Source organism: Temnothorax americanus, unplaced genomic scaffold, assembly GCF_048541705.1.
Source record: "Temnothorax americanus isolate GAGA-0224 unplaced genomic scaffold, ASM4854170v1 Scaffold24, whole genome shotgun sequence".
Classification (NCBI taxonomy): Eukaryota; Metazoa; Arthropoda; class Insecta; order Hymenoptera; family Formicidae; genus Temnothorax; species Temnothorax americanus.
In genome coordinates this window covers 609,018-623,590 of record NW_027509381.1, presented here as the reverse complement: position 1 = coordinate 623,590, position 14,573 = coordinate 609,018, and the positions used below count along the sequence as shown (strand labels likewise).

The following is a 14,573-nucleotide window of genomic DNA, read 5'->3' as shown; positions in this document are numbered from 1 at the left end:
TATGCCCATACATGGATCATATAGGAGTCGCGTGCGCGTAATTACATCCCGAAACGATCACCGCGGATAATTTGCTGTTTATCTTTTCGATAACTTCAGTAAGTATTTTATTTTAGCGCAGTCATTTGAGAATATTAAAAAACCCTCAGTTACCTTACGTTTTTACACCCCGATATTACCTCACCAGGATCTGAGAGACCCCTGTCGTTTTCTCTAGCTTGTATCTTTAAGACAAATGCATCAATTTGAAGTCTTTTTTTTAATCGATGCGTCTTTTAAAGATCTACAAGACTATGCAAGTTAGATCATTCCAAGTTAAAAAATGTAAATGTTATTTTAAAAAAGGGAAGACGTGTTTTTCTGAAAAAGCGAAAAAAATTGCTTTTTTTCAAGTTGACGTAGTACTGACTAAAAAAAGATACAAGGGTTTTATGAACGTTTTAAAGACCCTGCACGTATTAACAATGTGCGGGGTCTCTCAGACCCAGATGAGGTAACTGAGGGTTAAGAAGTATACACGTAATCGGTATATAAATAATATCTATATAAATATATAATATCCTGCAATTTTTATTTCTTAATCAAACTGAGAGAAAGAGAGAGAATGTATGTTTTTAAAGCTTCGATTTAAAGAAAAAACAGTTATTTGGTGTTTTTTGCGCACGAATAAATTGTAGAAATCGTCACAAACTTAATATGATGAGTAATATCATTCATTCAATAGCAAGTGATTCTATGTTATAAAAGATACAATCACTGCAATCCATTGGAAACTTCTATCGCACCATTGTATCTATCGAAGAAGATACAACAGAGAAGATACGACGAAGCGATATAAAATTTAGCCATAAAACTGTGATTGGAGAGAGATGTATAGGATATCAACCAAACCCGTTCTTGGCTATACGAACGTATCCGTCTAGTGCCAAGTTTCTATAATTTTTCTATTATACCCACGCAAGTAATTCCTACTGCTTACATTTTTTCTTACAACCGGACGCAGCCGAAAGTCTAGATCGATATAAACGTCTTATACCTCGTACGATTATTTCCGCGTTGTTAACACAATTTATACTTCGTCGCTGTATTGTTTTACCTTCACACATTGCCACACGGATTGTATGAAAACACGTTTGTATGAATACAAATCGGCATAATTGTTACATTTACGGAATGTAGAAATCGAGTTTGATTATTCCTATAATTTCATCGCGTAATTCCACGCTAACTGATTTTCGGGCATGTCTCGGGAATGTCAACAAATTTGTTTATAGGCAATAAAATGTTTGTGTTATGTACGTTACAAGCTCGATGTAAAATTCACTTATCACGAACAGTTAAAAATATATGAGCCAAATGGTCAATGCTGACGCAACAAATCGATTGGAAAGAAGTGCTTTTTACTGATGATTGAGCCCAATGGCGCTATAATCAATTCATTTACGTAACCGCGTTAACAATTTCTGTGGGATGCTCGTGAATAATCAATACTTTGCGAGACTATCTTTAATAAAGAAGGGGTTAAAAATACTAGTACGAACTATGCTATATCGGCTACCGCGCGTTGTTGTAATCTTGCAACAACGAACAAAACGATGTTCGGAATTCTCGGCTTCGGCATAGTTCGAATTAACAATAAGTTTAGGTAATAGATACTAGAGTTCACACATGATTAAGTTTAATAATTTCTTGATGTGAGATTCGACAAATTCTGTTATGTTAAACGTTCAAATTTAATAAAAGGATAAAAGTATGAGAATATTAATAACTTTTGAAATATGTCTTAAATAGATACATTATCGATGAGAAGCTCTTCTCCCTTTGAGATTTTTGCTTTACGGACTCGGGTTAGGTTTTTTAAGTCAAATCTTCAATCGTAGATTGGAAATGCAAAATTATGCAAGTGCCAATGAAATAATCTTACATAAATTAAAGGAAATCTTCGTGTACAAGAGAGAAATCTCGACGAGCTGCAAGGTGATGAAAATAAATGATGGCGCTATGCAGCCAAGTGCGATAAGGCTCATTTGCATATTACAATGAACGCGCGAATAAAAATTGTGATAAATGCGATGGTGTAAAAATGCTTTTTTGCCTCTTGCATAATTTCGCGCTCGCCAAAGTTCGAGTGATCCCCGAGATGATCGATGTCATCGATGGTGCCCTGATAGGTCAAGAGGGGACGTACCTGCTTGAAGCCTCGATACATGACTCGGATCTCCTGGCGGGAGAACTTGGTCTGTCGCAGAAGCTCCTCTATAGGCACCGGCCTGGTGGTCTGTTGCCTCGCCCTCGTGCTCTCGAATTCAAAGAACGCCTCTTCCGGTCCCGGCGAGTCCGGCGGCGTTGCCATGACCTTTGATCCTGCCGCCGCCTAAATTGTCGAAAGTCCACGACAGGGCTGCCTCCTACCCCCAGCTTCCAGCTTCTTTCTATTTTTTTATATCCGGTGACCCGCGAGGTCACACTATCATCGGCACGTTCCCCGTCATCGTGCGTCTCATCGTGCGTTTCCTCTATCGATCCTCTCTGCCGCGCGTCTCGCTCGACTTCTTCCCCTCGAGTCTACCGGAGAAGAAGGAGGAGAAAGCGCGAAACTCTCTTTCGAGCGGCGAACTGCAAAATATTTTCCACGTGATACCCTCGCGACTTGGTGGTGAACAAACCGCGCGAAACGCGTGCGAAATGCGTTCGCGCATTGGTAACGAACGGGGTGTAATGCAAAGCGCGATTATTTTTAACGTTCTAATTACACACGGCGAGCTTATCGATTATATCAATGTTTCCTCCGATCGGGTAATTAGTTCCGTCTTCGCAACTGAACGGACATTACGATGTGCCTGTATCTCAAGATAACGGTGAAATCAAAGTTGTTTCGCATTTGTGGAATCCTGAGGTTTCTCCGCGACCGAGCGAGTTTGTCGTAATTAATTGTCGCTTTCCGGCAATTCCGCTCGTGGCATTTGTATTTATATCCGTGTATAGCGTTACAGATTTTTCAGGATTTGGCATAGGTCCCGCGAAATGAAAGAAAGATAGCGCAAACAAACAAAAACCGGACTGAGCGAGGGTGGAAGACGAGGCAAGTCTGATATATGCGGCCTGAGAGTGCTTTAAAGTTCACGATTCTAAGGATAAAGCCGTTCCCGTTTGATAGTTGCGTGCATATACGCTATTAATCACTATTAGGAAGAACACGGACGTAAGTTGAAGCTGCGTCTTAGATCTAGATTTCGGGGTCACTCCGCGAGGATCGTAAAAATAGCCGGGTAAGACGAGTGAATATCGTTCGCATAAAAATCGATGGCTTAGAATTCGCGAAAGGTTACCGTGCCAAAACTTCAAGATCGATTCTGGGCGCGGTCGTTCGAAATTTATTGATAAAAACCACGAGAAACCATCGTGAGGGATGCAAGAGCGTATATAGAAACCCTAATGCACGCGGAGTCTATCAGACTTCCCTATTTTTTCTGCAGGGCATGAAAGGAGGCCAGCAGCGGAAATGAAAACTTTCATGCTGGAATCCAATCAATATTTGATTATTAAATTATTTAATTTAACATTTAATTATTAAGTTAGATTAGAACTTAGCAATTGTTTACTTCGACACGACACGTCTTTTTTAGTTATAACCCAGACAGCACCATGTCCAAAATCGGGATATAAGACATTTTAACATTATATCATAAGAAGCCTTAAAGATGTCTTTAAGATGTTTTATAACCCGATTTTGGACATGCGTGCTGAGAAATTAATATATCGTTTTATAAAATATATATCTTTTTAATTTACTTTTATTTAATCTTGTACTTTCTGGCATTATCTATATAAAAAGTATATAGCGTGCAGGGCAACACGTCTTTGCAATTGCGAATAATGCGAGGCAATGCGGTTAGTACTTGATATTAATAAGAGTAAAAGGGAGTCCAACGGTAAGAGAGTCTTCGCGCAAAGGATAATAAATACCACTTACAAAACCACTTCGAAGTTTGCGGTGCGACAACTTTCCTTGCAGCGCAACCTTTATCAGCGCTGACAAACGCTGGGATTCGCGGAAAATGTTAAAGATTAATGTCAAAATATTTATATCGCGATTGTCGCGTATATATAACAACGTGATACGGGGTCAACAGGCATACCGTAAGGTGCGTATAAATAAAGCTTCACCGTCGGGCCTATATGCTTAATGATGCAGGAAGTATTACAATGGACAATTATCTAAATTAGCATTTTAGAAAAATGTAAAAAAATGTCAACGTAGGTATAAAGTGTTACACCTAAAGCAACGTATAGCACTGCTTAGAAGCACTTACAGTCTTTTGTTCCTTATGTCGCGATATTATTTCAACTATTTCGCGCATTGTATAATATCATCTGTGTAATTTTATTTTTCTCTTCTAATTAATTAACCAATTCTCGCAGATGTATATTATTATTTTATTAATAATTTATCAATAAACAAATAAATTTATATCAACGCAGATCCGTTTCATATATTTCCATGTTTAAATAACAATCGCTCACTTAAAATGAAATTTATGCAAATTGATATTTCAATCAAAAATTACGAAATATTCCTTATTGAGAGACTGAAATGTGTACGAGAGAAACGCAAATAATTGACGTTGCCAATTTTCCAGCCAATAACGGGTTTATCATTGATTATAAAGGTTTATATTCGAAATTTTCTGGTATATAAACTATAAAACTTCAATATCGTGAAATTTAAATTTCGGAGTAAATTTTTTTTATTAATTTTTTTTATCATATTTCGAGCTTGGGGTTCGAGTTTTTAATTTATAATTTTTTATAATTGCACGATCGACTAATCGCCTGTACCTAAATCGCGAGTTTTTCCATTAGAGGAATTTTTTCCGAGGCTCTCTTAGATTTTCAACATTCTTTCAGATCTGCATTTCGAAGTCGAGCGCATCAATTATATTATCATAAATGCAATAGCGAGCCACGTGCAGACAGAGAAGACCTCCCTTAAGAAATCTGTATCCTCTATTCACCCTCAGAACCAAACATTGCAATTTAGATATCGTGCAATGCTAACGAACGCGGAGCTGCTGTGAGTATTCGCTACGAAACATAATGCGGGGAGAGGGAGGGGCATGTTACCCGAGAAATTTCTCATTTGACGTTGATTGTAGCACTTGAAGTACGGTTTAACTACCGAATTCTTTTCTCACGTACTACCATTCTCTTCTCACAGAGTTGACACCGGATTTAAACTACCTAAGCTCATATGCCTTACAACTTTTTTCAAGAGGGGGGGGGGGCAGAATGTAAATATTTTTGGGTGTACCATTTTTGTTCAGGTTGTGAAGGACTGAGAGTTCAGAAATAAGATACTTCGTTTAATATAAATAAAACAATAAAAAATAATTATTCAGAAAAAAAGGCAAATTTCAAATTTTCTTAACTTCCAAGGGGTCGATTAATAATATTGAAATGAGGTGAAATTTACAAAAGTGAGGAAATTCATTAGAGTATCTATGATTTTATTTGTCGAAATCTAGTAAATCTGCAATGTTCACTTTTTTGTAATTTTCAAGATACGCATTTGACCCCATGCAGAAGACAAAATACTATATATCGATGAGTTCGCTCATTCTAAAAAAAGGAATGAGTTCCTATATGCATATATGCATATGGATCGGAATTTTTCGATTTACTTAAAGCTCTGTCAAATGTATTTTCTAAAGAAATATTTATGCAGATTATTACAAAAAGTTATCTAAAATCAATTAAAAAGTTAAAAAAATTAAAATCCAGAGAGGCATATGCCCTTCTTGCTCCTCCCTCATGGGCGCCCCTGCCTAAACTGACAGCTCTTAAACTCCGCTCCTATATATCGAAACGTACGAAATGTCCGCCGCGTCGCCAATAAACCACGCTAATAAATAAAAAAAAGAGATCGCATATCGAGATTCGTCACCTGTTAATGAAGGAGGCGGCGATACGGGGTACGGGGCTGCGATCGGCGATAATTAACGGACTGCGGCGAGAGGGTGCTGCAGGTGTAACTTCTTGGTCGTAGGACGCGATTTACGTGGAGCGCAGGCAGGGAAAAGGAGTGGATGGAGTATACACGCGCGCCTATCCTATCACGGATCTCCCGCTTGGTCCGCGCGAGAGGATCGCGTCGACGATCGACGACGGCGGCAGCGGGGGCGGCGGCGGCGGCGGTGGCGGCGGCGACGGCGGCGGCGGTAGCGGTGGCGATCCCGGGAGCGAGAGGCAGCGGCTCGCACGCGGCTGCATCAGCGGCGGCGGCGGCGACGGTCGACTCGAGCAGGTGGATCACTCGGCGACGCGGTTGACGACCCTCCCACCGTCGTGCGGGGAGACAGCGCGGCGACGAGACACGAGGAGGACGTCAACTCGCCGATCTCCATAACATGATCTCGTCACGCTTCGTATCGTCGCGCCGGTCCTCAACATCGGCGCGGACCAATCATTATCCGATACGAAAAAGGAAGAGAGGAAGTGAGAGTGAGAGAAAGAGAGAGAGAGGAAGGGGGAGAAAGAAAGAAAAGGATAGAGAAAGATTGAATGAAGGGATATCTCGATATTCCGCGAGGCACTGCCGGTTCACCCGCGGAGGGTCGAGGGGAGAGAGGGTCTTTCACGAGCGCGAACCACAACCGAACAAAAACAATCCGAACAGGTACGCGACCGGCGGTACACTGGCTGCCCGGATAGAGCGCGTCTAGTAGACGGCGCCACCGCCGATTGGCCGAGCGGTCCGACCAATCGTGAGGCGACGGCAGCGCGTCAAATCACCGCGGTCGAGTGCCGCCGCCGCGCCGATCCCTTCGACGCACGCCGCGTCCGGCGTCACTCGGCGAAGGCGAAACCACCCTGAAGGTTGCGGTGCGTGCGAGGGTGGTATCCCTCACGTAGGACGCGCGATGCTGGAAATTCTGGAACGCGCGCCGAGTATCCGGTGCAGGTATCAACGATGAAAATGTATAGGAAATAAAGAGACGATAAATAAACGGATAACGCGAGAACTGTACACTCGCGGAGTATAATACCCTTCGCAAATTAGCGAGCTTAATCGCCCGTCACGCAAATATGACGTAATTGCATGAGAGTGGCGTGGCGGAAAGTACATTCAATGTCGATAAATAGTATACGTGCTGCAAAAGCGCGAAAAAATTCGTTAATCGAGATTTGAGAAATTCGTACACATGTAAATGTACGTCGATAAGATGATAATAACCGTGCGGCAACAAAAATAATCTACGCTTTTATAGTCACGATCGAGCACGGTTTCAACGTGTTCACGAATGTCGCGACGCGGATATATTGTTCTTGAATTATTGCATTTGTTAAAGTGAACTTTATAAGTGCAATAAATAACGTGGAAATTATATTACACAATTATATATTGCGCACAAATCGCGCACCACTTTCTATTAATATCCAAACAATTCCATATATGACATTTTATAAATCTCACTATCGTAACGTTTACGCGAGCGTTACTTCTGTAGTAACTTACGATAATTCCTTCGCGTAAACGAAATTTTCCTTCGCGTAAACGAGATTTTGTAGTAACTTACGATAATTTACTCATCCGCGTAAACAAGTGATATATCGTATAAGTTACTACAGAAGTAACGCTCGCGTAAACGTAGTATATATAGCATTTATCATGCACGATGCATAGAGGAAAATTGGTATTATAGAAATGCATAACGTTCACGTGAGCGATCATATCGTTCCTAATTATTTACGGCAATTTACAGTTCTCGTGTTTCGATCGTTAAGCGTGAGATAAATTAGAGCGGTATTTTTCCAACGTAAAATATCGTAACTTAAAAAGAAAAGCTCCGCGCAACAGATGACCTTTAAGTATTTTGACATAAATCACGAAAGAACAAATTAGAGTACCATCTTATCTCCATTGCGGTAGATCCTAGGAATTAGTTCACTGTAATTAATTAACAGAGGAGATTACATCGGTGGCCACTGGCTCGACCGACCGCGCGACCGCCGTTTCTCCTTTAAGCTCGAGCGTGACTTTAACGTTGGATCGATTAATAGCCTGTTTCCGGCCGAGTGAACGTGCACAACATCTTATTAGCAAAAAATCGTGATTATATAAACGAATGTTCCACGCGACAATTCTATATCGAGCACGGTTAAAGGTCGTCCATTAAAGAGAGACTTTTCGGATCCGCTGGCTGAAGGAAAAACCGTGTTCTCACTTAATCGAACTCGTATTGACGTATTATTATACATACTCGCTTCGCGTATACACGCGCATAACTTGATAAATTAATTTATCGGAGTACACACGCCATATGGATTTGCCACATCACATGACAAGCACTTTAACTTCATATAAGGCATTAATATTTCTCATGTAGTGTATACAGAATTTCATAGATTTTACATTACAAAATTATTCGTAAAATTTATGATAAAAGTATAATTGTATTTAATTAATAATTTAATCATACATTTTACTTATATCATTTTATATTATAAAATCAATAAGATTCTGTACAATATGGCATGCGCGTATATACGTATACCTACATAATCGTGAAAAAACAATCAATATATATACACAAACATTATCGAGAAAAATAAATACAATGCAATTGTCATGTATATATAATATTTTCCAAGCATGCGCTTCAGAGAGCCTTATTCAGAGGTAATTGTCAATAAACATGTGGGCGTATACGTACTAATTATATGTACGCGTGCGAGATTATAGATTGAGTACAAAAAAGTAAAAATTGATTCTATATTTGGCTGTTTCTTACAAGTATTTAAAAACAATAGATTTATTTATCGGAAAGTCTAATTCATATGTAAATTGTATATATTATTCAAGCTTTATTTTTTTTTTTCAGGATGAAAAGCATCTATAATTCAGTATACAGTGACGTACTACATATTGAGAGCAAAAAGATTTAAAAATATATATAATTAGTATATTATCTAAGGCTGTGGTCCGGATTCACTCTTACAGCGCCGAAAGCATCGCTCTATCTTCGTTTGATATTCAATGTGCAACGAAGACAGAATGCATGATGCTTACAACGCTGTGAGCGTGAATCGGACCGCAGCCTAGAAGTTTAAACCCCTGAAATACTTATTAATTGTTGTCAAAGGTGCCAATAAAAGCCATAGATTAGACATTTATAAGGCAAAAATTCACGATTAGATAAGAAAATTTCCAGAAAGCTTTTTAAAAATCTATTAAATCCGTATCTCACACAATCAATTTACATATTAAATAATTACTATGAAAACACTACAATATTGATATATTTTCGTAGCTATATTTTGTTTCCGCATATTGTTCGACAAAAAGACCGCTTTTCGCACGCGTTCCGAAACTCATCGAAAAAAAAGCATCTCAACAGCTGTTAACACTTGACAGCTGTCCTTGCGCTTTGCGTGCTCCAGAAACCAAGTTAACCAAGTTCTTCACTTCTTCCGGTACTAGTCAACTAGTCATAGGTTAGATTTCCGTGCAACAATAATCGAATATGGACCCGATGTTGCTAAAAAATAAATTTCGTGGTACGATGCTGGGTGTTTTGGTCGGCGATTGCCTCGGAAGTCCGTACGAGGGTTTAACAACTATATCACGTCACAGAAAAGTCTTGTTGCAGCGAAGGCTGAATAAATTGTGGAACACGAAGTTCAGAGGTTAGGTCGCGAAACTCTGTCTTTGTAATTTATAAGAAAACCGACTTGCATGCGATGTAATAAACATTAATTTAGACTCGCGCGCGCGATATTAATTTGAATCCTGTAATTTATTTGTTCAGTTCAGTTCAGTTCAGGTTCAGTTTGTTTATATTATTAGCATATTTATAATTATACATATGATATATCAAAACTCATATTTTCTTCTCTTATAATCTTAAACATAAAAATCAAGAAGTAACTCTGAAATTTCCTATATATATGTGTCTTACATTTTAATTTTTTATAGAATTTTTAGAGAATTCTTAATTGTGTAGAGCCTGTCATGGTATATACAGATGATTCGGCAATGACACGTTCCTTAGCTGAGTCATTGATCGAGAAACAAGATCTGGATATTGTTGATGTGGCTAAACGATTCGCAAAAAGTTATCATGAAGAGCCTGATCGTGGTTACGGAGCTGGTACTGCAACCGTTAGTTTTTTTACTAATATATTAAGCAATAATTTTAGTTTTATATTACAGGATATTAATATTTAATATTATATATATATTATATATTATATATATATATATATATATATATATATATATATATATATATATATATATATATATATATATAATATTAAATTAATGTTATACTCAATAATTTTAAATCTCTTCAAAATTATTAGAAATAAATATATATAGGTCTATATCTTAGGATTTTAGTTCTTTTCTCGATATATAGTGTAACGTCAGATTTTTTTTACAAATAATACAATACTAAGTTTTAGTAATCTCTTATACAAATAGGTACTTAAGGAATGGAAGAGGCACGTGGAGGAGACAAATATAAAGATCCCAGCGAAGAATCTATTCGATGGTCTAGGTTCTTATGGCAACGGCGGTGCAATGAGAATTGCACCTGTTGCGTTATTTTCATACAACAATTATGACAAACTTTTATATTATGTCAAAGAAGCGACAGAAATTACACATGCACACAAACTAGGAATAAACGGCGCTATTTTACAAGTAACTGCAAATCAATTTTTATCAATAAAAAGATACAATAGAAGCAAGAAAAATGTTCTCAAGAATCTCAAGATATACAATCAAATTAATAATAAGGCAAATGAGAGCGGGACGCCGGTATTAAAGCGAGTTTTATTTATTGACTAATTTTTTTCTTTATGCATTTTATGTTTCATAATTTTGTTTGATATCTCTTTCACCGTGTCAAAGCAAAGCCTTTAGTCGATGTGCAGATTCTAAATAAAACACATCGACTTGCATCGAATTCAAACACTGATGACTATGTTACGAGGTTGACTGTTTGGTAAGTGGATCACACGTCTTGTAAATGCGATTTCTTAATTGGCTAATCTCTTTCGTCTTTTTATTCCATCTAAAAGATAGTAGTCAATTTCGCGATATGCCATTGGTTGATCTTGTAAACCAAATTTGTGCCCTGACCATTGGCTTAGAGAACACGTCAACACTCTTCTACATATGCGTTTATTGCAACCAATTTTAAGATCATAATTTTATTTATAATATATCATACTAAAGAGGGTCTAAAGGTAAAACTGAACTGTTTGTATTTTATATGTTTGTATTAAAGTATTTATTTGTACTATATATTCTCGCTTTAAAACACCGACGTCCCGCTTTTATTTGCCTTATTATTAATTTAAAAAAGTTTATACATATATTTCTGTATTAATAGATATCTGTCACAAAAGTCCATTATTATCACAGGCTATAGCAATTCAACAAAGTCTATGTTTAAATCCCAGCGAAGAATTGAATGTTACCAATTTTGTTGACGATCTCATAAACAAAATGGATAAAATTGAGAATGCAAGGTATATTTTACATGTCGATACATATTATTACATTTAAAGAGATATTAATTATACTTATTAAATCATAGTGAATATAAAGAGCGACTAAACATAGTAAAGAATCTACTTTCTGAGGATGGGGATGAGCCTAATGAGCAAAGGGTAGTTGAACAACTAGGTGTTAAAGTCAGAGCTTTAGAGTCAGTTCCTACCGCGATTTTTTGCTTTCTGAAAGCACAGAAGCGCATAAAAAGGATACGAACTGATAATCCTCTCAGAAGAGCAATTCAATATGCCGTAAGTTCTAAGTTATAGCAAAGCCTATCAATTAGATTAAATTATTATCGATTTTGTATAACAAAATATTTGAAAATGTCGCTTACATTATCACGTTGCCATTATTTCATAGATCTCTTTGGGCGGCGACACAGACACGATTGCTAGTATGACCGGCGCGATAGTAGGCGCTTTCTACGGCTACGAAAAGTTCAGCGTACTGCTCTTATCGCATTGCGAAGAATGGGAACGATTTCGAGAAATGGCTGATAAATTGTTGGATATAGCAACATCTATTGATATAAATAAATGAATATCTAATATATATAATTAAAAAAGTATATATTATATGAAAAGTTGTGGGAAACTATTTTTATTGGAAATGGCGTTTAAATCAAGTATTATTGTTATGACCTCTAACAACTACAAATAGTTACTAACAAAGATTATATATTCGATGTTCTTTTGTATTTTATTTATATTATATTATTTACATCGCTCCTTTACGAGCTCCATTCAACAATTTATCATTTGGCGTATTAGGTGGCGTGTTTTTTACTAAATATCAATTTATAATTACAACACATTACCATTTATATTTTCGCTATTTTATGTATTTCACATTCTCTCTCGTTCACGTATTGTTAACATATTTCATTTTTGATACAAGGAATAAAGAATTATATCTGGTAACTGAGTTGTTTGGAAAACAAATCTGTATGACTAGTAATTTTTCACGGTACACTACCATTTGCTACAAAGTCGGACTTACATCGATATAATCACGTTTTTATTGGACTTACAGTAGAAATACAAAATAATATCAATATTTTATAAGTTTCGTGTAAATAAGAATATGGGAGAGGAGAGGAGGAGAGATTTCGGAAACCGCTTGAATTTTTCTGTTTCCAATCGGTTTCATTCCCTCAACGATCACAGAGATCTTAAATATAAAGCATGGCGATCAGTCTGTAACTCTATCAAAGCGCACACTAAAAGTGCAAGTTCTGTTACATATACGTCAATAATCCAATTAAAAATAGTAATTAGTATATAGCAACGATATCATAAATGATTTCTCTTGTACAAAGCTATAAAAATGTACTAATTGTTCATCAACATAAAATAATCGCTATTTCTTCAATAATGTCACATTTTTACCGCATATACAATATGTTCATTTTTAGACACTTTCCCTAAAGTATCCGACTTACAATCATATTTTCATTATGAAACGGACATTTTAGATACTAAAAAAAATGCGGAAATGCGGAGACTGAATAAATAGAATAAAAAAGATAAAATTTTTAAAGATTAATATGAAGATCAGATAAATACTTGATAACTCTCTCTCGATCCTTCTTATAAAATTAATATTACATATATCTTTTTGAACGCGTCAACTGTCGGATTTTTAACCGCAGCTTTACGTATCTACATGCAGAATACAAATAATTTAAAGATTATACATATACTCTAAACAGCAAATATGAACACAACGAAGATGTAATAACACTCAACAGGATATACGCATTTATAACGTAGACAATACTTTTTGTACTCGCGTACATTCGATTTATAAAAAAATCTTTGGGAAAGGCGCTTATGGAAAAGATACGTTATAGTTTGACCATTAATAATTTATATTCGTAAATCTTTCACCTATATGGTTGAATCAAAATCTTGAAGTCTTGTTTTCTTGTAAAAATTGTAAAATATTGAAAAATGCAGTCTCTCATAATAGCGAAAATCTTGTGACTACGTCCATCGATTATAACGAAAGACTGCTGTTGTAGTAGCAACAGACCTTACGCGAAAATGCAAGTGAAAAGAATAAAATATTTTCCTAAGTAACAAAATGTGTGTAAAACGACAGTGTTTATAATATTAATGGAAGTTGCGCACAATATATAGTTCTAAATCACGTGGGTGGTTCAAATTTTAACGAGCGCGCGATTTTTCCGTTCCTCTGAAATGGTCTCACCAATAAAAGTCCGCCGGAGATCTAAATTCGTCTCTAAAATCATTTAAAAACATTTTTTTTGAAGATCTCAGTCTCTATTATACCTTTAAAAATATTGTATATATATATGTATATATAATAATACCGATTTCAATAGCTGATTTTTTTTAACATTTTTAGTTGATCGCGTAAAACGTTAACGATATTCCGGCGATAATAGAAATAACTTGTGTTTTTGCATAATCACACTTTGTAAGCTTTACTTTAATTATGCAATTATACTGAATGTCTTCTGCGGATTTGACTTAATTGCCATTTAAATAAACGCGTGTGTTTAGACGTCCATTAAATGTCGCGCCTTTAAACTTCTGTATCGCTTTTAATTCTTCTGTATCGTTTATTATCTCGTGTCTTGATTTGTCGGGAGAAATTTGCAACAAAAGAAACACAGTGCCGTAGAAATTAAGACAATATTTCTTTCGGTGGGAAAATTTGGAAGTTCTGCGATTAATTATAATTCCACGGTGCAATGTTTAATCAAAGACGCAAGCTAAGATTTGTACGAGGCAATTTCCTATTCTAGCGCAGGTCCTTTGCCCTTGACTGGCACATTCTCTCCTTCTATTTTTCCGATTATCCTGTCGCTCTTTTTTACCCGGCCTCAACATATTGCAGTCCACGTCCTCTCGTTTATACGCCATCCTGGGCGCGTTGGACAATCTGGACGGATGAACGGCTGCGTTGTTGCGAAACTGTGGATTTTTGAAGAAAAATCTATATAAGCTTTACCTTTTCTGATTATTAATTATTATAT

General features: G+C 36.7%; 3 protein-coding genes across 10 annotated transcripts in view; 1 reads left to right on the top strand and 2 right to left on the bottom strand.

Annotated features, from left to right (window-relative positions):
• LOC143898847 (A-type potassium channel modulatory protein KCNIP1) overlaps nucleotides 1-6,704 on the bottom strand; it is an 84,104-nt gene extending 77,400 nt beyond the window's left edge. For 2 of the 5 annotated variants that reach the window (XM_077408630.1, XM_077408625.1), the window contains exon 1: nucleotides 2,189-6,704. In XM_077408630.1, coding sequence (XP_077264756.1) covers nucleotides 2,189-2,353 — 165 coding nt within the window. In that variant the 5' untranslated portion in view covers nucleotides 2,354-6,704. The remainder of the gene's footprint in view (nucleotides 1-2,188) is intronic. The other 3 variants (XM_077408628.1, XM_077408627.1, XM_077408626.1) reach the window with 3 other exon arrangements.
• Nucleotides 6,705-9,463: 2,759 nt separating this feature from the next.
• Nucleotides 9,464-12,489, top strand: LOC143898837 (ADP-ribosylhydrolase ARH3). 3 transcript variants are annotated; one of them, XM_077408598.1, is made up of 6 exons: nucleotides 9,464-9,687; nucleotides 10,005-10,162; nucleotides 10,487-10,708; nucleotides 11,435-11,541; nucleotides 11,610-11,817; nucleotides 11,930-12,489. In XM_077408598.1, the coding sequence occupies exons 1-6, from the start codon at nucleotides 9,525-9,527 to the stop codon at nucleotides 12,107-12,109; spliced, it is 1,038 nt and encodes a 345-aa protein (XP_077264724.1). In that variant the 5' UTR covers nucleotides 9,464-9,524; the 3' UTR covers nucleotides 12,110-12,489. The 3 variants fall into 3 exon arrangements, with proteins under 3 accessions (XP_077264724.1, XP_077264725.1, XP_077264726.1); XM_077408599.1 differs by having other exon boundaries at nucleotides 9,548-9,687; nucleotides 9,977-10,162; XM_077408600.1 differs by having other exon boundaries at nucleotides 9,557-9,687; nucleotides 9,986-10,162.
• Axed (BTB/POZ domain-containing protein axundead) overlaps nucleotides 12,389-14,573 on the bottom strand; it is a 30,528-nt gene continuing 28,343 nt past the window's right edge. For both annotated transcript variants that reach the window (XM_077408597.1, XM_077408596.1), the window contains exon 6: nucleotides 12,389-14,511. In XM_077408597.1, coding sequence (XP_077264723.1) covers nucleotides 14,293-14,511 — 219 coding nt within the window. In that variant the 3' untranslated portion in view covers nucleotides 12,389-14,292. The remainder of the gene's footprint in view (nucleotides 14,512-14,573) is intronic.

Excerpts from the sequence above, each read along its gene's own strand:
- LOC143898837 (XM_077408598.1), top strand. The coding sequence starts at position 9,525 with ATGGACCCGATGTTGCTAAAAAATAAATTTCGTGGTACGATGCTGGGT. Across the intron at positions 10,163-10,486 it reads ACGGAGCTGGTACTGCAACC|GTACTTAAGGAATGGAAGAG; the intron begins GTTAGTTTTTTT and ends TTATACAAATAG. Across the intron at positions 11,542-11,609 it reads GATAAAATTGAGAATGCAAG|TGAATATAAAGAGCGACTAA; the intron begins GTATATTTTACA and ends ATTAAATCATAG.